This window comes from Odocoileus virginianus, chromosome 21, assembly GCF_023699985.2.
Source record: "Odocoileus virginianus isolate 20LAN1187 ecotype Illinois chromosome 21, Ovbor_1.2, whole genome shotgun sequence".
NCBI classification, from domain to species: domain Eukaryota; kingdom Metazoa; phylum Chordata; class Mammalia; order Artiodactyla; family Cervidae; genus Odocoileus; species Odocoileus virginianus.
This window is the reverse complement of record NC_069694.1, coordinates 7,784,649-7,806,524: the sequence shown is the minus strand read 5'-3', so window position 1 is coordinate 7,806,524 and position 21,876 is coordinate 7,784,649. Positions and strand designations below refer to the sequence as shown.

Genomic DNA, 21,876 nt, shown 5'->3' with positions numbered 1-21,876 from the left:
CCAGAAAATTCTAAAATGCAAAACTTGAATTTGTTCTGTGCCAGCAACTATTACATAATATTTACATTGCATTTACAACTGTTTATGTAGGAATTGCATTGTGTTAGGTATTACAGGTAATCTGAAGTTTAAAGTATATAGGAAGCTGTGCAGAGGTTAACTGCAAATACTACATGAGATTAAAGTATCTTAAATTGAGATACTGGTATCCACATAGGTCCTGGTACCAACCCCCTGTCCCCAGAATACTGAGGGACTGCTAATTACATTAATGTGAGCTAATTACAGTATGCTAATTACATTAATTAATGCACATTAATGTTAATTGTGTTAGTCGCTCAGTTGTGTCCAACTCTATGCAACCCCAGCTGTAGTCCACCAGGCTCTTCTGTCCATAGGATTCTCCAGGCAAGGATCCTAGAGTGTTTGCCACTGCCTTTTCCAGTGGATCTTCCTGACTCAGGATTGAACCTGGGTCTCCTGCATTGCAGGCAGATTCTTTACTCTCTGAGCCATCAGAGAAGCCCTTTAATATTAGCTTGTCTGTAGGTTTTTTCCTTAATCTGTTCAACGTGGTCGTTTTATGTATGTTCCTATGAAATGATAAGGTGAAAAGATAGTGAGCTAAAAAAATTTGTCTGTTTTCAACCCAGAAAGTCTGACTGCCTAAATTGCATTCATTAAGTACCATCATTGCTTTGGGGTTAGTAATTTTATTTGACTCAGCTATAAACCTATCCTAGCAATTGAAGAATTAATAAAGCTGCTAATGAAAGGAACACTGAACTCTAGGAACCAGAAAATTTAGATTAATTCATGTGCCACACATTTATTAAGTATCCACTAAATGCTGGACTCTGATGATAAACAAATTAATGAGACATAGTTCTAAGTCTGACATTTTAAAACTCTGTGACTTGGCATGTTCACATACCTTGGTTTCTTCATCTGTCAAGTGGAGATCACATCCTTTCTATCTCACAGGATTTTTATGAGGATCAGAAAAGTGCTCTGAAATAAAATGTGCTATAAATAATGATAGTATATTTGTTATCACTAATTTAGAGTTGAGAGATACCTAGTTGGTGTATTCAGGGCAATTAGTCATAACATATATGCATGCATGGTTTCCCCTTTTTACAGTTTCAGTTGGAATATACAAAAATTCCCTCTGCCTGCTTGGTTGCTTTGGAGAAGGAAATGGCAACTCCTTCAGTTGGCATTTCTACTCCAGTATTGCCTGGAAAATCCCATGGACAGAGGAGCCTGGTGGGCTGCAGTCCATGGGCTCACAAAGAGTCGGACGTGACTGAGCCACTAACACACATTTGCCTGCTTATTTTCAGGCCTTAAGTAGAGTCCTTGAAAGAAAAGAAAAAGATGAGCTATTACTGCTCAAGATCAGATTTTTTTGTTGTTGTTTCAAGTGCTGTGTGTTTTATTTGGTATGTATTTATCTTGAGCATTATGTATTATTTCCAGCTGTTGTGAGCAAAAGTTACTGTTTTCTCTCTACCTTACAGAAACAAAAATCAGTGTGATACTTTACAAGAATGACTTCCCTCTTCAGAGGTAGAATATTGTATGAATTCATAGGAGCGAAACTGCGTGACTTGACAATTCAGGAAAAATAACATCATAAAACATTTCTTAAAATCAGATTTAAAGAGGACTATTTTTACTGCTGTCCAGCCTAATTTTTTTCTTTATCCTTCTCTAGAGGAAAGAAAATGAAGTCTGAAAAATCCTAGTAGACTCTGAAAAGAACCTGTGCAATTAAGTAACCTGGCAATTTACTTCAGCCCTGTAGTTTCAAATATTTATGATACTGTATTTGCATGATTCTCAGAGACCTTTAGAATTTCTTTTATCCGGGATACTGCTGATAATCATAGTCATAAGATCGTATGAGTTGAAAGGCATGTTGGAGATCATTTAGTCTAACACCTGTTGTACAAATGAAAGAACAGATTAAAAAAGTAAAGCCATATGTTCAAAATCACAAAGTGATTGCATAAATCATATTCTTCTGCACTGTGGTTATATTTGACTTTAGATTAGAGCTAATAAGAGACAGGGGCTTCCCTGGTGTCTCAGTGGTAAAGAATCTGCCTGCTAATTCAGGAGACGCAGAGGGACTAAGGTTCGATCCCTGGATTGGGAAGATCCCCTAGAGAAGGAAATGGCAACCCACTCCAGTATTCTTGCCTGGAAAATCCCATAGACAGAGGAGCCTGGTGAGCTACAGTCATGGGGATGCATAAGAGTTGGACATGACTTAGCGACTGAACAACAAGACTGAGGTAGACCTTGAACCCAAATAAAGCTACATGCCTTTTCTACTGAACTGTTCTGCCTCTTGAATGTACTCCGTGTAAAATTGCTAGGTAAGGAGGATATCAGGTGGAGGAAGAAAACGATTAAAAAGCAAATCAGTAATTACAATATAATGAGATGAAGTCTGTGATAGACATGGCATTATGAAAGCAATTGGAGTGGTCCACCTAGACTGATAGTGGAGAAGCTAGGAAAATCTCTGATGTGTCACTCAATTTGCAAGCCAAGTTAGTCACCCAAAAGAATGGGCATGATAGCCCAGAAAAGATAGGAGTCCTGGTTATGGAGCCATGAGCAAATATATCATGTTCTGAAATCTGAAGCTAGCATGCATGGCTGAAGTTACAGAAACAAAAAGGATAGTATTGAGAGATGAGACTGGAGAGTGAAACAGACCAGATTGTGGAGGAATTCTAGTCATGCCAAAGAACTGGGATTTTTTTTTTTTTTTATCTAAAAGCAATGAGGAATCACTAATGGATTTTAAGTAGGGAATGGCATAATTATCCTTTTATTTTAGAAAGATCCTATGATTGCACTGCAGAGAATAGATTGGAGGGATCAAAGTAGGAACCTGCTAAGGAAGACTATTGGATTCTGACAAGTGAATTAAGCACTTTAAAAAAAAAAAGTGGAGGTAGAGAAATTAATTACAACAGTCAAGAGCTATTTAGGAGGTAGGATTAATACACTGGAATGATTGAATATACAGGGTGAAAAAAAGAAAGAGTCCAGAATAATTTCTGATTTGTGCAATGGGATTGATGAAGGCGCTGTCAGTTAATACAGAACACAGGATGAAGCATTGATTTTGAAGATTGGGAAGGAAGTAGAAGCAGCACATTCCCAGAGCTCATTGACACCTTTAATCCTCTTAGAGTCTAGGAAGACGTTTTAGAAACTACTGACTTAGGTTGTTGAAGCCGAGGAGAAGAGAGTGACACCAAAGAGAACATAAAAGCACTGGAGGCGGAACCCTAGGAGATACTAATATTTAGTGGTAGTCCAAAATCTGCCTAAGTAACTGTTCTGTTCAGTTCAGTCACTCAGTCGTGTCCGACTCTTTGCGACCCCATGAACCGTAGCACGCCAGGCCCCCTTGTCCATCACCAACTCCCAGAGTTCACCCAAACTCATGTGCATCAAGTCAGTGATGCCATCCAGCCATCTCATCCTCTGTCGTCCCCTTCTCCTCCTGCCCCCAGTCCCCAGCATCACGGTCTTTTCCAATGAGACAACTCTTCTCATGAAGAGGCCGAAGTATTGGAGTTTCACCCTCAGCATCAGTACTTCCAATGAACACCCAGGACTGGTCTCCTTTAGGATGGACTGGTTGGATCTCCTTGCAGTTCAAGAGACTCTCAAGAGTCTTCTCCAACACCACAGTTCAAAAACATCAATTCTTCGGCACTCAGCTTTCTTCACAGTCCAACTGTCACATCCATACATGACCACTGGAAAAACCATAGCCTTGACTAGACGCACCTTTGTTGGCAAAGTAATGTCTCTGCTTTTTAATATGCTGTCTAGGTTGGTCATAACTTTCCTTCAAAGGAGTAAGCGTCTTTTAATTTCATGGCTGCCATCACCATCTGCAGTGATTTTGGAGCCCAGAAAAATAAAGTCTGACACTGTTTCCACTGTTTCCCCATCTGTTTGCCATGAAATGATGGGACCGGATGCCATGATCTTAGTTTTCTGAATGTTGAGCTTTAAGCCAACTTTTCCACTCTCGTCTTTCACTTTCATCAAGAGGCTCTTTAGTTCCTCTTCACTTTCTGCCATAAGGGTGGTGTCATCTGCATATCTGAGGTTATTGATATTTCTCCTGGCAGTCTTGATTCCAGCTTGTGCTTCCTCCAGCCCAGCGTTTCTCATGATGTACTCTGCATATAAGTTAAATAAGCAGGGTGACAATGTACAGCTTTGACATACTCCTTTTCCTATTTGGAACCAATCTGTTGTTCCATGTCCAGTTCTAACTGTTGCTTCCTGACCTGCATATAGGTTTCTCACGAGGCAGGTCAGGTGGTCTGGTATTCCCATAAATAACTGTAAGTAAGTATTAGTTGCTGAGTCGCACCCAACTCTTTGCGACTCCGTGTTCTGCAGCCCGCCAGGCTCCACTGCCCATGAGGTTTTCCAGGCAAGGCTACTGTAATGGGTTGCCATTTCCTTCTCCAGGGGATCTTCCCAAGCCAGGGTTTGAACCTGGGTCTCTTGCACTGCAGGCAGATTCTTTACTGACTGAGTTACAAGGGCAGCACAAATAGCTGTAGTACTATTAAAAAGAGATTGCAGGTTCGAGAACAGAAATTTTAATATCATTAGATGCTGCAGGAAAGACAGATAAGGACAGTAAATGCATTGGATTAGCCCAGTGTTTCTTGAAGTGTGTTCCCCAACTGTAAGATCAGTACCACGTGGGTAATTGTTTAAAATGAAAATGATTAGGCTTCCACCTACTAAATCTGAAACTTTGGTGGTGGGGCTAAGCCAGCTGTGTTTTAATAAGCCCTCAGTGCATCTGATGCACACTCAACTTTAGAACCACTGTCTTAGCCCAGGGAGTAGCAATGATGGAAGCCACATTGCTCTGTATAATTTAAACAAGTTAATAACACCTCTTTGAGCAATGGGTTTTTTATTTTTTTCCTATAGTGATAATACTGTATGGTACCATTATAGTATTCGGAGATGCTACCAAGGTTCTTTTTTTTCCTTACTTAAAGTAAAGCGCAGATTTGGAGAATTAGAATTGTCAAGTGATAAAGTATTGAAGTAGACTCTAAAATCATCAAGAAAATCTTGGATTATATTCTGAATGTTTTATTTTAAAAGATAGGAAAAGGATGAAATTGCTAAGAGAGTAGATCTGAAAAGTTCTCATCACAGACATGAAAGAAGATAACTATGTGGGGATGAATGTTAACGAGACTTACTATGGTTATCATTTTCCAATATATAGATATGTCAGATCACTATGTTATACATCTAAAGCTAATGTTATATGTCATTTATATCTTAATAAAAAATAAAAGTGACAAATGAAAGCAAAAAATGTCTAGTGCCTATCAAATAAATGACTGATTTTTTAAAAATTACCAGTACATCTAGTTACCTAAAGAATTTACTTTCATAAAATAATTCCTTTCTCATAGAGTTTTAACCCTACTCTGTTGGTAAGAAACATTCTCTTTTAGCCTAACTATAATGAGTTCAACCTACATATAGTCATTTTATTGTAGTGTCTCCTTAAAATAATATAGGAAATAATATATATTATTATAATCCTCAACCAAATAATCATTTTAGTGTGGCTCTATTTTTAAACTCTGAGTAATCCAGAAGATAGGTGTGTGTCGTTTTATTTTACCTTTGAAAGCATTCCAGGCTTTCTGTTTGATTCTACTTTAAAAAATGTGGATGAAAATGCAGTTTGCCCTCAAACAGCATGGGGATTATTCTGTGTATAACGTGTCACCTACCCTCCATCTGAGGTTCGTCCATATCTATGGATTCAACTAACCATGGATTGTGTCATACTGTAGTATTTATTGTTGAAAAATATCTACGTATAAGTGGACCTTCATGGTTCATATCCGTGTTGTTCTAGGGTCAACTGCATTAGGGCATTATTTTAAATATTTTGATACCTAAATTCTTAATATTCCCGATGATTAGTCTGCATTACAAGTATCTTGGTCTCCGCTATTTGTTCTCAATTCTCATTATTGTTTTTTACTAAAATTCAGAAATATAAAATGAATCAGTATTTATCTTTAGCATTTTTTTAATTTACAAGTTTGGGGTACCAAAACACTTTTTTTTTTTTAACAAAAGTTTATTCTTAAATGTACAATAGGTTCCAAGACAACACTTCATTCTAGCTATAGGTGGCAACAGATATCATGGCAGGGAATCCAGGTGTTTAAACAGGAATGGAACTAAGGGTCATCACTGTCTCAGGCACAAGGGAACAGCTAGCTTTTTGCCAGATTTCTTAATTCCACCAGTGGCCAGGGGGCCTTTCCCCGTGGCCTTTGCTTTTAGCTCCTCGAGTTTCTTCTGCTCCTCCTTCTGCTTCTGCTTGAACGCCTTATCTTCCTCGTGCATCTCCTTGGCTTGCTTCTTGGGCTGCTTCAGGGGCTTCTTCTTGCCACCTTCGCGGCCCGACATGGCGCCTGCCGCCGCTTCCCCAGACCCTGCCACCGCCCAAAACACTTTTTAAAGCCTGTGGAGTTCATAAATCATTCACATCCTGTTTTCTCTAAGTAGTATTTGGGGGAAATGTTACTAATGGGGGGAGATAGTTTTAGTGCAAGTCATATCAGTTTAGTTCAGCCGCTCAGTCGTGTCCGACTCTTTGCGACCCCATGAATCATAGCACGCCAGGCCTCCCTGTCCATCACCAACTCCCGGAGTCTGCTCAAACTCATGCCCATCGTGTTGGTGATGCCATCCAGCCATATCATCCTCTGTCGTCCCCTTCTCCTCCCACCTTCAATTTTTCCCAGCATCAGGGTCTTTTTCCAGTGAGTCAGTTCTTCACATCAGGTGGCCAGAGTATTGAAGTTCAATTTCAGCATCAGTCCTTCCAATGAATATTCAGGACTGATTTCTTTAGAATTGACTGGTTGGATCTTGTTGCAGTCCAAGGGACTCTCAAGAGTCTTCTCCAACACCACAGTTCAAAAGCATCAATTCTTCGGTGCTCAGCTTTCTTTCTAGTCCAATTCTCACATCCATACATGACTACTGGAAAAACCACAGCTTTGACTAGATGGACCTTTGTTGGCAAAGTAATATCTCTGCTTTTTAATATGCTGTCTAGGTTGGTCATAACTTTTATTCCAAGGAGCAAGCGTCTTTTAATTTTATGGCTTCATGGCTGCAGTCACCATCTGCAATGATTTTGGAGCCCGAAAAAATAAAGTCTGTCACTGTTTCCATTGTTTCCCCATCTATTTTCCATGAAGTGATAGGACCAGATGCCATGATCTTAGTTTTCTGAATGTTGAGTTTTAAGCTAACTTTTTCACTCTCCTCCCTTACTTTCATCAAGAGACTCTTTAGTTCTTTGCTTTCTGCCATGAGGGTCATGTCGTCTGCATATCTGAGGTTATTGATATTTCTCCCAGCAGTCTTGATTCCAGCTTGTGCTTCCTCCAGCCCAGCATTTCTCATGAAGTACTCTGTGTATAAGTTAAATAAGCAGGGTGACAATATACAGCCTTGACATACTCCTTTCCTGATTGCACTGGTTCCACTGAGTGGAACCAGTGTGTTGTTCCATGTCTCGTTCTAACTGCTACTTCTTGAACTGCATACAGATTTCTCAAGAGGCAGGTCAGGTGGTCTGATATTCCCATCTCTTTTAAGAATTTTCCACAGTTTGTTGTGATCCACACAGTTAAAGGCTTTGGTGTAGTCAATAAAGCAAAAGTAGACGTTTTTCTGGAACTCTCTTGCTGCTTCTATGATCCAGCGGATGTTGGCAGTTTGATCTCTGGTTCCTCTGCCTTTTCTAAATCCATCTGGAAGTTCATGGTTCATGTACTATTGAAGCCTGGCTTGGAGAATTTTGAGCATCACTTTACTAGCGTGTGAGATGAGTGCAATTGTGTGGTAGTTTGAACATTCTTTGGCATTGGAATGAAAACTGACCTTTTCCAGTCCTGTGGCCACTGCTGAGTTTTCCAAATTTGCTGGCATACTGAGTGCAGCACTTTCACAGCATCATCTTTTAGGATTTGAGATAGCTCAACTGGAATTCCATCACCTCCACTGGCTTTCTTCATAGTGATGCTTCCTAAGGCCCTCTTGACTTCACATTCCAGGATGTCTGGCTCTAGGTGAGTGTTCACACCATCGTGGTTATCTGGGTCATGAAGATCTTCTTTGAATAGTGCTTCTGTTTATTCTTGCCACCTCTTCTTAATATCTTCTGCTTCTGTTAGGTCCATACCATTTCTGTCCTTTATTATGCTCATCTTTGCATGAAATATTTCCTTGGTAACTAATTTTCTTGAAGAGATCTCTAGTCTTTCCCATTCTATTGTTTTCCTCTATTTCTTTGCATTGATCGCCGAGGAAGGCTTTCTTACCTCTCCTTGCTATTCTTTGGAACTCTGCATTCAAATGAGAATATCTTTCCTTTTCTCCTTTGCCTTTACCTTCTCTTCTTTTCTCAGCTATTTGTAAGGCCTTGTCAAGTATGTGAGTGAAGATAAAAATTTACAAATTGAACATGTTTCTCATCTTTTCTAAATGTTTCCACTTAGTAATTTGCCATTCTTTTTTGGCAGGGAAAGTACATGGTATTACCCTAAAATGCAGAGTGTATGAGAGTCTGTATTTTGTAGTCCTTTCTCAGTGCTTTCTGAATCATTTTCTGAGTGATATCTTGTCTTCCATTCATCTGGTGCTTATATTACTGGATTCATATTTTCTTACATTACTGTCATCTCTCTACTTAAATTAATCCCGTTTATTCATAAATTATAGATACTGTCAGCATGCTAAGAAATATATTTTACTGTAGTAACTGTTGAGTCTTCTAAGACTTTACTTTCTCCAATTTTTTCACATTTATTTTTATTTAGAAAGGACTAAAGCATTTGTGTATAACAAGTAATAGAAACATTGAGATTTATCTAAATGAGCCATTGGATGTATATTCATTAATGACTTGTAACAAGTATAGCTATATTTTGTGTGCATAGAATAACATGGAATGATTATCAGAATTTATACTCTGCTTTAGATCCTGAGACTTACATCTTTTTTTTCAGCTTTAATGTTTGTTTTTATTTAAGTATAGTTGATTTGCAATATTGTTAATTTCTATTGTACATCAAAGTGATTCAGTTATACACATATATAAATTCTTTTTAATGTTCCTTTCCATTATGGTTTATCTTAAGATACTGAATGTAGTTTTCTGTGCTATCAGTTATATATAATAATTTATATCTGCTAACCCCAACCTCCCACTCTGTTTCCCCCTCAGCTCCCTCCCCCTTAAAAATCACCAATCTGTTCTCTGTGTTGAGACTTCTGTCTCAATTTGGCTTTTTTTGCCTTTCACATGCCATTCTCAGTTGCCAGATGCCACAAACTATTTTACAGTTACTTTTGTTGGAGACTTCCTTCTCTTCCATTATCAAAATATGAACATAGTCTCAACATTATTAGCCATTAAGTAAATACAAAGTAAACTCACATTTTTCACCCATTCAAGTGGCTGAAAAGAGAAGACAGTAATAATTGTTGGTGAGAATGTGGAGAAACAGGAACCCTTGTAGATAGCTGGTGGGAATATAAATAGTGCAGACACCTTCGAAAACAGTTTGGCAGTTTCTTAAACAGTTAAGATAAATGTACCATACGACCTCACAATTCTACTCCTGAAAACATATCTACATAAAGATTTGCATGCAAATGTTCTTAGCAGCCTTATTCATAATAGCCAAGAACTTGAATGTGCCTATCAGTTGGTGAATGGTTAGATAAAATACAATGTATCACTACAATGAAGTAGTAGTCAACAGTAAAAAGAAATGGATACTGATACATGTTACACATCAATGAACCTCAAAAACATGATAAATGAAAAAACCAAGATGCAGGAGACCATGTATTGTATGATCCAATTTATACAAAGCATCTAAAGCCAAATCTATGGAGACAGATTAGAGCTTGGAACAGGAGATAGGAACCGAGATTAACAGTAAACAGACATTCAGGATGTAATCAGGGTGATGAGAATGTTCCAAAACTGTTTTTATAGTAATGGTTGCACAACTTGGTAAATTTACTAAAAATCATTGAACTGTATACTTGAAATGGTGAATTATACAGTATATAAAATATACCTTACATTGTCAAATACAATTTTCAGTATATCAGAAGGGTAATACACTATGACCAGGAAGATCTTTTTCCAAGAATATAAGAATGGTTGAGTGTTAGGAAATCTGTCAGGTTAATTATATTAATAATTTAAAGGAGAAAAAGCCATATAATCATATCACTAGCTGTATAAAAGATATTTGGAAAAAATTAACCATTCTTAATTTTAAAACTCTAAAATAGGGAGAGAGGAAAACAACATGTCTATAATAAAGATAAGTTATTTAAACATAGTAAAAAATTAAATGCTATAGTAATTATTATCCTAAATAGTGAAACACTGAAACCATATCAGTTTAAACTATAACATGGATACTCTTTATCACTCTAATTATTTAACATTGCTTGGAGGGTTTTAGCAATTGCATCAATGAAATGAAAATGATACAATTGGTGTATACATTACAAAAAGGTATAACTATCCCTATTTGGCAGTTATTATGATTGTATGCCTAACAGGTAGAGTTTGGTTTGATAAGGGAATGTGGTGAAGTAGTAGGTTAAAATGCAAGTATGCAATAATCAATAGGATTTTTGTTCTCCAGCAGAAATGCAAAGCGGAAATTCAATAATTTATTTCTAGTAGCAATGAAAATAATAAAACTTGTAGGAATATATTTAATAAAAGGTATGATTCCTACATGAAGAAAACTAAACAATGGGATGGCTTCTTGAGCTGAAAGATGTATTATAAAAATTTAAATTCTCCCAAAATTAATAAATTTAATGCAGTTCCTGTTAGAATTCAAACAGGATCAAGACGGTGACGGGGAATTAGACAAATCTGTCTTGAATTTATATGGAAAGTAAAGACTCAAAAATAGCCCAGAAAATTATTAAAATGAATAGTGAAGGTAGATTTATGTCAGATAAGCAAAAAATGTCATAAGACACTGTAATAGGGATTTCCTTGGCAGTCCAGTGGTTAAGACTTTGCTAAGTGGTTAAGACTTTGTTAAGACTTTGCTGTTTCCATCCTTGGTCTGGGAAGTAAGATCCTACATGCCCCATGGCCAAAAAAACCAAATCATAAAACAAGCAATATTGTAACAAATTCAATGACGACTTTTAAAAAAGATACTGTAGTATTAGGAAAGGAATAGACAAATATATCAGTGGAACAGAATAGAGAATCAAAAAACAGATCTCATATATCTTAAGACTACTATGACCAAGGGTCAATTCAGTTGGGAAATGGAGGGAATTATTTTGGTCTAGAACCAGCTATTCATCTGGAAGAAAAAGTATTTCTCAACTCATACTCTGTTTAAAAATTAACTTCATATGAATTAGCATCCTAAATGAAAGAAATAAGGCAATAAAGAGGTAAGTAAGGGGATGGAGAACCAAGCACAAAAGAAGAGAAAGTCATCTTTTTTTTTTTTTAATTCATCTTTTAAAGGTAGGCTGTAACCATACTTATGCATTTATGTAAAATTACATAAGTAAAAAATGTAGAATTCAATGAAGTGCAAGGAACTTTATTTCTTTTCAAATAATCAACCATTCGGAGTTCTTTGCCCCTTGGAAAAATTGTAAAGTTTGTTTTTGCTGTTGTTGCTGGTTGAACTTTCCTTAGAGAGGCCAGATAAATGTGGTCTCGTCAACTCCCACTTATAATTATTCTTCAGTTAAAACTATTTCTAACTTAGTAAAATAATTTATTTTAGAAAATTTGGAAAATATAGAAACATACCAGAAAAGTTATTTTAAAAAGCACCAGTTTCCCCACTACCCAGAGATAAGCACTATTAAGATTTTAAAGCATACCACTTTTCCTTAGTTCTGTTTTTCAGTAAAATGTAAATTTTGCAACTGTTGAATATTTTAGTTAAAAATAGATGTCCAGACTTGGATCTTTTTAAATGAGATAATTTCCATTTGTGAACATTTGTGTTTATTCTTTTAGCCTCATTATTTTCTTAATCGGTCAATATACATACTCACTATTTTTTTCTAGTTCCTAGCAGACATGGAAAATAATGCACTTTTTCGAGATGATATAGAATGTCAGAAACTAATTATGGAAGCAATGAAGTATCACTTACTACCAGAGAGACGGCCCATGTTACAGAGTCCTCGGACAAAACCTAGGAAGTCAACTGTTGGTACATTATTTGCAGTTGGAGGAATGGATTCAACAAAAGGTATTAAATAATCTTTTATTTGAAGAAACATACAAAATAAATTTTTGTTTTTCTTTGAAGTATAGTTGATTCACAGTGTTGTTAATGTGAGGTGTCCAGCAGAGTGATTCAGCTATACATAGCCATATAGCCACTCTTTTTAAGATTCCTTTCCCATATGGGTCATTACAGAATATTGAATTCCCCTTGCTATACAGTAGGTCCTTGTTAGTTATCTATTTTATATATAGTAATGTGTATATGTCAATTCCAGTTTCCCAATTTATCCCTCCCCTCTTTTCCTTGTTAACCATAAGATTGTTTTCTACATCTGTAACTCTGTCTCTCTTTTGTAAAGAAGTTCATTTGTACCTTTTTTTTAGATTCCACATATAAGCTCTATCATATGATACTTGTCTTTCTCTGACTTACTTCACTCGGTGTGAAAATCTCTAGGTCCATCCATGTTGGTGCAAATGGCATTATTTTTTCTTTTTAATGGCTGAGTAGTATTCCATTATATTTGTATATCTTATTATATATTATACATATGTATACGACATCTTTTTTATCCATTCATCTGTCCATGGACATTTAGGTTGCTTTCTTGCCTTGGCTATTGTAAATAGTGCTGCAGTGAACATCGGGGTACATGTATCTTTTTGAAAGAAAACAGAAAAGATGAATTAGTAACAACTAAGGCTTATGAGCTCCTTGGAGAAGTAGCTGATTCTAGCACTGAGGTGGGAAAAGTACAAGGTAAGCCTAGAACAACTTGTAGTGCCAGAAAGTAAGGAAGTGCCCAGTGATGGAAACGGGTCAAGAGATACAGCAGACAGTTTGTAAGGGCTACCACTGTCCAAACCTGGGATAATTTCAACATCAAAATAAATAATGGTAGCAAAGATTGTAAATAAGTATTCATGAATTCATACTGATACAAACAGAAGGAGAAGGAATGCTCTTCCTTACAGTAGAATACCAACTAATTAAAATATAGAAGCAAAGATGGGATTAGAAAAATCACCATTTGACAATCATCATATTAATAAGTAATTCAGTCAATCATCAGTTCTCTTAAGACTCATAGGTGAAAGTTTTTGAGAGCAGGATCTTTAGTCTCCAAGTATCTCCCAGTCACTTGCTTATTAGTAAAGCATAAGTTATGTCTTATGGTAGAGAAACTTGACACACAACACCTAAACCAAATAATCAATATTTGCAATTTTGGCAATCAATAATCATATTGCCAGTAAAGAGACTAAGCAGCAGCCTGTGCTTATGTGATGTACTGAGAACTCACCTGGACATCTGTGGTATTCCTGCCAAAAGTATGTAATATGGACTTAATCATAAGAAAAAGACAAATTCAAATTGAGAGGCATGCTACAAAATAACTTATCTGAAGTATTCCAAAATGTCAACATCATGAAATACAAAAAGAAAAAGATTTAGGAATTTGCCTTCAGAGTACAGAGATACGACAGCTTTTACAATACATCATCTTGGATTTTCTTTTGCTATGAAATCCATTAAAATGAAAGTTGCTCAGTTGTGTCTGACTCTTTGCAACCCCATGGATAGTCCATGGAATTCTCCAGACCAGAATACTAGAGTGGGTAGCCTTTCCCTTCTCCAGGGGATCTTCCCACCCCAGGGATTGAACTCAGGTCTCCCACATTGCAGGCAGATTCTTTACCAGCTGAGCCACAAGGGAAGCCCAAGAATACTGGGTGGATAGCCTATCCCTTCTCCAGTGAATCTTCCCAACCCAGGAATCAAACCGGAGTCTCCTGCATTGCAGAGTGTTTACCAGCTGAGCTGCCAAGGAAAACATAATTGGGACAAACGATGAAATTCAAATAAGGTCTGTAGATTAGATAGCAGCATTGTATAAATGTTAATTTCTGGATTTTGATGATCATATTGTGGTTTTTGTAAGAGGATTTGTGGTTTAGAAGAAGCAACATTGAAATATTTAGGGATACAGGGGCATTGTGATTCCCAGTGGCTCAGTGGTAAAGAATCCACTTGCAATACAGGAGATGTGGGTTTGATCCCTGGGTCAGGAAGATTTCCTGGAGGAGGATGTGACAACCCACTCTAGTATTCTTGCTTAGGAAACCCCATGGACAGAGAGACCTGGCGTGACACAGTCTGGGGTCACAAAGAGTCAGATAACTAAGCATGCATGGTCATCATTTTTGTAACTTACTCTGATGAAACAGTTCAGAAAAACATTCATGCATACACATGTACATACATAGATAACATAGATAACAAGTGTAAAATATAAATATGCAGGAAATCTAGGTCAAGAGTATCTGGAAATCTTTGTACCCTTCTTGCAGCATTTGTTATTCATAGTAACATTAATAACAACAAACACCATGCCCAATGCCTACTCAGTGCCAGGTATTGTGCTAGAAGCTTTCTGTGTGTGTGTATGTGTTTTTTCTCAGCATTCATTGATCTCCTCTTCCTCTGAATTCCTAGCACTAATAATTTGCAGGCTCCTGACAATACCTCTGACTTCTGGCTACTTCTGTGGTCTCAGTTCTCTTGTATTACTTGTATGACTAAAACACTTGATGCAGTGATCATATCTAAAGGTTTCTCCTCTATGTGATATTTCTAAGAAATGTCAAAACATGAGCTCTAATTGAAAATCTTGCATCGTTATTTAACTTTTAGGTTATAAAATATAAATAATATAAATATAGCTATTATTGCACGTAGCATATAGTGCTATGTATATGTAGATGCTTAAGTTTTAAATACAGACTTGATGACTCAGTGTTATAGAAATAACATAAAGATAACTGATTGGAGTTATAATGTAAGTATTTGAACATTTTTGGAGACCTCCACTGTCCAGATAACTGATCTGCAAAAACTTATTAAATAACCTGCTATATGTCCAGAACTGGTGCTTAGCTATGTAGTCATTACCAGCACTTAACTCTTCTCCTCAGTCTTTCCTTCTCTTTTTCAAGGCTTTAACTGCTATCTCTGTATTAATTATACTCTCACATTTTGATTTTTTATCATTTATTTTATTGAAGTATAATTGATTTACAGTATTGTGTTCATTTCTGCTCTATAGCAAAGTGATTCAGTTCTGTATACATCCTTTTTTATTTTCTATTCCATGATGGTTTATCATAGGATATTGAATATAGTTCCCTGTGCTATACAGTAGGACCTTGTTTTTTAACATCTTCTATAAAAAGGTTTGCATTTGCTAATCCCAAACTCCCAGTTCATCCCTCCCCCACCTCCCCTTCTCCTTGGCAACCACGTGTATTCTCTATGCCTGTGAGTCTGTTTCCGTTTGGTAGATAAGCTCATTTGTGTCATATTTCAGATTCCGCAAAATAAGTCTTGCACTTTGATTTTATTCTCATATTTCCAACTTGTATAAAATACCCATTTGATGTTTGGTTTTCACCTTAAATGTCATGTATTCAAATTTTCTCTGACTGTGTCTCTCAGACTTGAGAACTTGTGATCATAGTTCAGTGCTCCTCAGAGGACATCAACCCTGGCTCATTTAAGCAAATAAGGAATTTACTGGGTGGCTATTGAGAAATGGATAGGACTACATTCACTGTCCCTGCTTCTTTATAAATCCTGCTTTAGGTTTTAAATTCCAGGTTCAGACATCCATTTGACTAGCTTTAGGTCAGTCATAGGCCCTAAAATTCCAAAGACAATGACTGTCTTAAGTCCAGAAAAGAGGGGCTGTATGTATACACATGACTGACTCACTTTGCCTTTCAGTAGAAACTATCACATCATTGTAAAGTAACTATACTCCAGTAAAACATTTTTTTAAAAAGAAAGATCTGCCTTTTCAGTTTTCTGGGAGATGGGTTCCTGGCTCCCATCAAGGCTCACAGATACATAGGAAGAGTCCCCAAACTTGGGAAAGGAGCTTGAATTCTAAGTAGCCAAGTAAACAATATTTATCTCCTCTCTCCTTCTCTCTCTCAAACTTACATTCTGATAGTCAGTCACCAAGTGACTTCTTTCCAATGACTCCTGATTCTTCCAAATCTCCGCTGCTGTCTTGATAACTCCAGTTAGCCTTCTCTCAACTCACAAATTTTGATTATGTTAATTTTGTGGGAGTAGCATTCATTATATTGTTAATAAATGTCAGGCATTATGCTAAGGACTTGACCTACATTGTTTCATTTCATCTTCCTAGCAACTTGCAGAGCTGTATGTTATTACTGCTCTCTTTTACAGAAGAGGATACTGAGACAGTGAAGTTAAATAACTTTCCTAGGCTCACACAGCTAATTAGTGATGGAATCAAGATGCAGATAGGCATTTTGACTTTGGACACTATACTCTGCTTAATTCCCATGTTAACTCTTCTGTTAACATGCCACTGCTGTGCCCAAAAGCTTCAGCAATCTTTATTTCTTTACTGCACAAGGTATTAGTTTCTCTCTCTAGGTTTCAAGACTTTCTGTAATCTGGCTTTTGCAGTTTGACCAAATTTATTTCTAAGTCTCTCTTAATAATCAAATACTCTGAGGTTCTGTCCTACTCAAGCTATCTTCCCAGGCCTTATCTTATTCCCAGTGTCTTTATAATGAAGAGCAATTTGCATTAGTTACATAGGAGTCTAATTATTGAGTTCTTGGTCCCTTCATATATCTGTTTAGTATAGACCCCCCCCCAAATGAGCTAGTAATGGTTCTAAATAGCCACTAAAATGATATCAGGATATATTTGTGCTTACTTTTTTTTTAAAGGTCAATCCTTCAGTATAAATTAGGGAAGTTCCAAGCTTTTACATAGGATTTTTACAATTACTAAGATTTTGTTATTTGGAGGTAACATTTTTTAAGATACATGTTTCAGATTTTAAAATCTTACATCTTTAAGAATTACATTTGATATTAACACAAGAGTTTTTAGTTACTAGTTCATATGACTCTGATACTGCTTAGTGAACTGTTTCTAAAAGGAATAACTTAAAATTCAAATTAGAAATCTTCTTTAAATTCATTAATGAGGAGAGATAATTAGCAGGGTCTTTTTTATTTGAGGAAGAAAGAAGTTTTTAAGGTCAAGTTTAGAGTGATGATTCAAGTATGCTATTACATGAAATACTTGTATCAGTAAAGTCTCATTTTGGCTAAAGATTACAACGATTATTCAAATTCAAAAATATTTTTCAACAGCTGCTATATACAACAGAGTCTATCATATGACATTTGAGAATGCAATGATGGGAAAAGACTCGATATTTATCTCAAATAACTTAAAACTTTTATAAGGTAAATAAAAGTAGTAAAACTAATTTGAGAAAAATATATGCATATGCACATCCCTGGTGTCTCAGCAGTAAAGAGTCTGCCTGCCTGCAATGTAAGAGACTCGGTAGGAGCTAGGGGTTCAGTTCCTGGGTCTGGAAGATTCCCCTGGAGAAGGAAATGACAACCCACTGCCGTATTCTTGCCTGGAAAATCCCAGTGGACAGAGGAGCTTGGCGGGCTGCAGTCCATGGGGTTGCAAAAGAACCGGACACAACTTATCAACTAAACAACAACAAAAATATGCATACACACACGTATTAAAGACTTTCAAGGTTTCTTGCCATATGTATAACGGCAAAACTATTTCTGAATTTTAGGAGACATCAATAGCATCAGTGCTCTGATGACCTAGTTGTGACAAATATTTCAGAATAAATGCTTATCTTGATTGTAGTGCTATAAGAATAGCACTGATTGCATGTTGTATTAGAGGCTTAGAAGAGAGAAGTAAAGTAGATACTAATTGAACTCCTCGTAACTGAGAGTTTTCCTCTATTTCTTTGCATCGATCACTGAGGAAGGCTTTCTTATCTCTCCTGGCTATTCTTTGGAACTCTGCATTCAAATGGGTATATCTTTCCTTTTCTCCTTTGCTTTTTGCTTCCCTTCTTTTCACAGCTATTTGTAAGGCCTCCTCAGACAGCCATTTTGCTTTTTTGCGTTTCTTTTCTATGGGGATGGTCTTGATCCCTGTCTCCTGTACAATGTCACGAACCTCTGTCCATAGCTCATCAGGCACTCTGTCTATCAGATCTAGTCCCTTAAATCTATTTCTCACTTCCACTGTATAGTCATAAGGGATTTGATTTAGGTCATACCTGAATGGTCTAGTGGTTTTCTCCACTTTCTTCCATTTCCGTCTGAATTTGGCAATAAGGAGTTCATGATCTGAGCCACAGTCAGCTCCTGGTCTTGTTTTTGCTGACTGTATAGAGCTTCTCCATCTTTGGCTGCAAAGTATATAATCAAGCTGATTTTGGTGTCGACCATCTGGTGATGTCCATGTGTAGAGTCTTCTCTGTGTGGTTGGAAGAGGGTGTTTGCTATGACCAGTGCGTTCTCTTGGCAGAACTCTATTAGCCTTTGCTAATGAAGCCCTGCTTCATTCTGTACTCCAAAGCCAAATTTGCCTGTTACTCCAGGTGTTTCTTGACTTCCTACTTTTGCATTCCAGTCCCCTATAATGAAAAGGACATCTTTTTTGGGTGTTAGTTCTAGAATGTCTTGTAGGTCTTCATAGAACTGTTCAGCTTCTTCAGTGTTGCTGGTCAGGGCATAGACTTGGATTACCGTGATATTGAATGGTTTGCCTTGGAAACGAATAGAGATCATTCTGTCATTTTTGAGATTGTATCCAAGTACTGCATTTTGGATTCTTTGGTTGACTATGATGGCTACTCCATTTCTTTTAAGGGATTCCTGCCCACAGTAGTAGATATAATAGTCATCTGAGTTAAATTCACCCATTCCAGTCCATCTTAGTTCACTGATTCCTAGAATGTCGATTTCACTCTTGTCATCTCCTGTTTGACCACTTCCAATTTGCCTTGATTCATGGACCTAACATTCCAGGTTCTTATGCAATATTGCTCTTTACAGCATCGAACCTTGCTTCTATCACCAGTCACATTCACAACTGGGTGTTGTTTTTGCTTTGGCTCCATCCCTTCATTCTTTCTGGAGTTATTTCTCCACTGATCTCCAATAGCATATTGGGCATCTACCGACCTGGGGATTTCATCTTTCAGTGTCCTATCTTTTCACCTTTTCATACTGTTCATGGGGTTCCCAAAGCAAGAATACTGAAGCGGTTTGCCATTCCCTTCTCCAGTGGACCACATTCTGTCAGACCTCTCCACCATAACCCGTCCATCTTTGGTGGCCTGACATGGCATGGCTTAGTTTAATTGAGTTAGACAAGGCTGTGGTCCATTTGATCAGATTGGCCTGTTGTCTGTGATTGTGGTTTCAGTCTGTCTGCCCTCTGATCCCCTCTCTCAGTGCCTACCGTCTTACTTGGGTTTCTCTTACCTTGGATGTGGGGTATCTCTTCACGGCTGCTCCAGCAAAGCACAGCCGCCGCTCCTTACCTTGGATGTGGGGTAGCTTCTCTCAACCACTGCCGAGAATGGGAGAGACTGGAGATGTCTTCAAGAAACTTAGAGATACCAAGGGATCATTTCATGCAAAGATGGTCTCAATAAAGGACAGAAATGATAGGGACTTAACAGAAGCAGAAGATATTAAGAAGAGGTGGCAAGAATACAGAAGAACTATACGAAAAAGATCTTCACAAGCCAGATAATCACGATGGTGTGATCACTCTCCTAGAGCCAGACATCCTGGAATGCAAAGTCAAGTGGGCCTTAGGAGGCATCACTACAAACAAAGCTAGTGGAGGTGATGGAATTCCAGTTGAGTTATTTCAAATCCTGAAAGATGATGCTGTGAAAGTGCTGCACTTAATATGCCAGCAAATTTAGAAAACTCAGCAGTGGTCACAGGACTGAAAAAGGTCAGTTTGCATTCCAATCCCAAAGAAAGGCAATGCCAAAGAATGCTGAAACTACCACACAATTGCACTCATCTCACATGCTAGCAAATAATGCTCAAAATTCTCCAAGCCAGGCTTCAACAGTATGTGAACCATGAACTTTCAGATGTTCAAGCTGGATTTAGAAAAGGCAATTGCCAACATCCGCTGGATTGTAGAAAAAGCAAGAGAGTTCCAGAAAAACATCTATTTCTGCTTTATTGACTATGCCAAAGCCTTTGACTGTGTGGATCACGATAAACTCTGGAAAATTCTGAAAGAGATGGGAATACCTGACCACCTGACCTGCCTCTTGAGAAACCTGTATGCAGGTCAGGAAGCAACAGTTAGAACTGGACATGGAACAACAGACTGGTTCCAAATAGGAAAAGGAGTACACCAAGGCTGTATATTGTCACCCTGCTTATTTAACTTATATGCAGAGTACATCATGAGAAGTGCTGGGCTGGAAGAAGCACAAGCTGGAATGAAGATTGCCAGGAGAAATACCAATAACCTCAGATATGCAGTTGACACTACCCTTATGGCAGAAAACAAAGAACTAAAGAGCCTCTTGATGAAAGTGAAAGAGGAGAATGAAAAAGTGGGCTTAAAGCTCAACATTCAGAAAACTAAGATCATGGCATCCGGTCCCATCACTTCATGGGAAATAGATGGGGAAACAGTGGAAACAGTGGCTGATTTTCTTTTTTTGAGCTCCAAAATCACTGTAGATGGTGATGGCAGCCATGAAATTAAAAGACGCTTACTCCTTGGAAGGAAAGTTATGACCAACCTAGATAGCATATTAAAAAGCAGAGATATTACTTTGCCAACAAAGGTCCATCTAGTCAAAGCTATGGTTTTTCCAGTGGTCATGTATGGATGTGAGAGTTGGACTGTAAAGAAAGCTGAGCACCAAAGAATTGATGCTTTTGAACTGTGGTGTTGGAGAAGACTCTTGAGAGTCCCTTGGACTGCAAGAAGATCCAACCAGTCCATCCTAAAGGAGATCAGTCCTAGGTGTTCACTGGAAGAACTGATGTTGAAGCTGAAACTCCAGTACTTTGGCCACCTGATGCAAAGAGCTGACTCATTTGAAAAGACCCTGATGCTGGGAAAGATTGAGGGCAGGAGGAGAAGGGGACGACAGAGGATGAGATGGTTGGATGGCATCACCGATTCAATGGGCATGGGTTAGGGTGGACTCCGGGAGTTGGTGATGGACAGGGAGGCCTCACGTGCTGCAGTTCATGGGGTCGCAAAGAGTCAGACACGACTGAGCGACTGAACCGAACTGCACTAACTGAGGGTTGGCTCTTTGTTTAAAGGAGTAGGTCTTTTTTTTTTTTTCCCCTTAACTCCACTGTTCTTCCCTCATAAAGAAAACAGAAGAGTTCTTTGGATATTTTAATTCTTAATGACATGTAGATACCATCATTCTCTAAACTCTCCCCTCCTAGGGTTCCCAAAGCATTGCATCCACTCTTAAGCTCTTGTCCTTCCTGGTTTCGGTGAAGTGGGTATCCCCTCCTCCTGTGAAAGCCAGCCTCTCACCTGGGCCCTGACACTGCCCTTTCTTGCCTTCTCAGGAACTCGCACCGTTAAGTAGGAGCCCTTCGTCTCCTGT

At 37.8% G+C, this 21,876-nt stretch overlaps 2 protein-coding genes across 6 annotated transcripts in view; one reads left to right on the top strand and one right to left on the bottom strand.

Moving 5' to 3' along the window:
* Window positions 1-21,876, top strand: part of KLHL5 (kelch like family member 5) — an 83,756-nt gene that overhangs the window by 44,919 nt on the left and 16,961 nt on the right. For all 5 annotated transcript variants that reach the window (XM_070452023.1, XM_070452022.1, XM_070452024.1 and 2 more), the window contains one exon: window positions 12,212-12,398. In XM_070452023.1, the coding sequence (XP_070308124.1) occupies window positions 12,212-12,398 (187 nt within the window). The remainder of the gene's footprint in view (window positions 1-12,211; window positions 12,399-21,876) is intronic.
* LOC110152755 (translation machinery-associated protein 7-like) lies at window positions 6,187-6,545 on the bottom strand. Its single transcript, XM_070452026.1, has one exon. It carries the CDS (start codon window positions 6,514-6,516, stop codon window positions 6,295-6,297), a length of 222 nt encoding a protein of 73 aa, XP_070308127.1. The 5' UTR covers window positions 6,517-6,545; the 3' UTR covers window positions 6,187-6,294.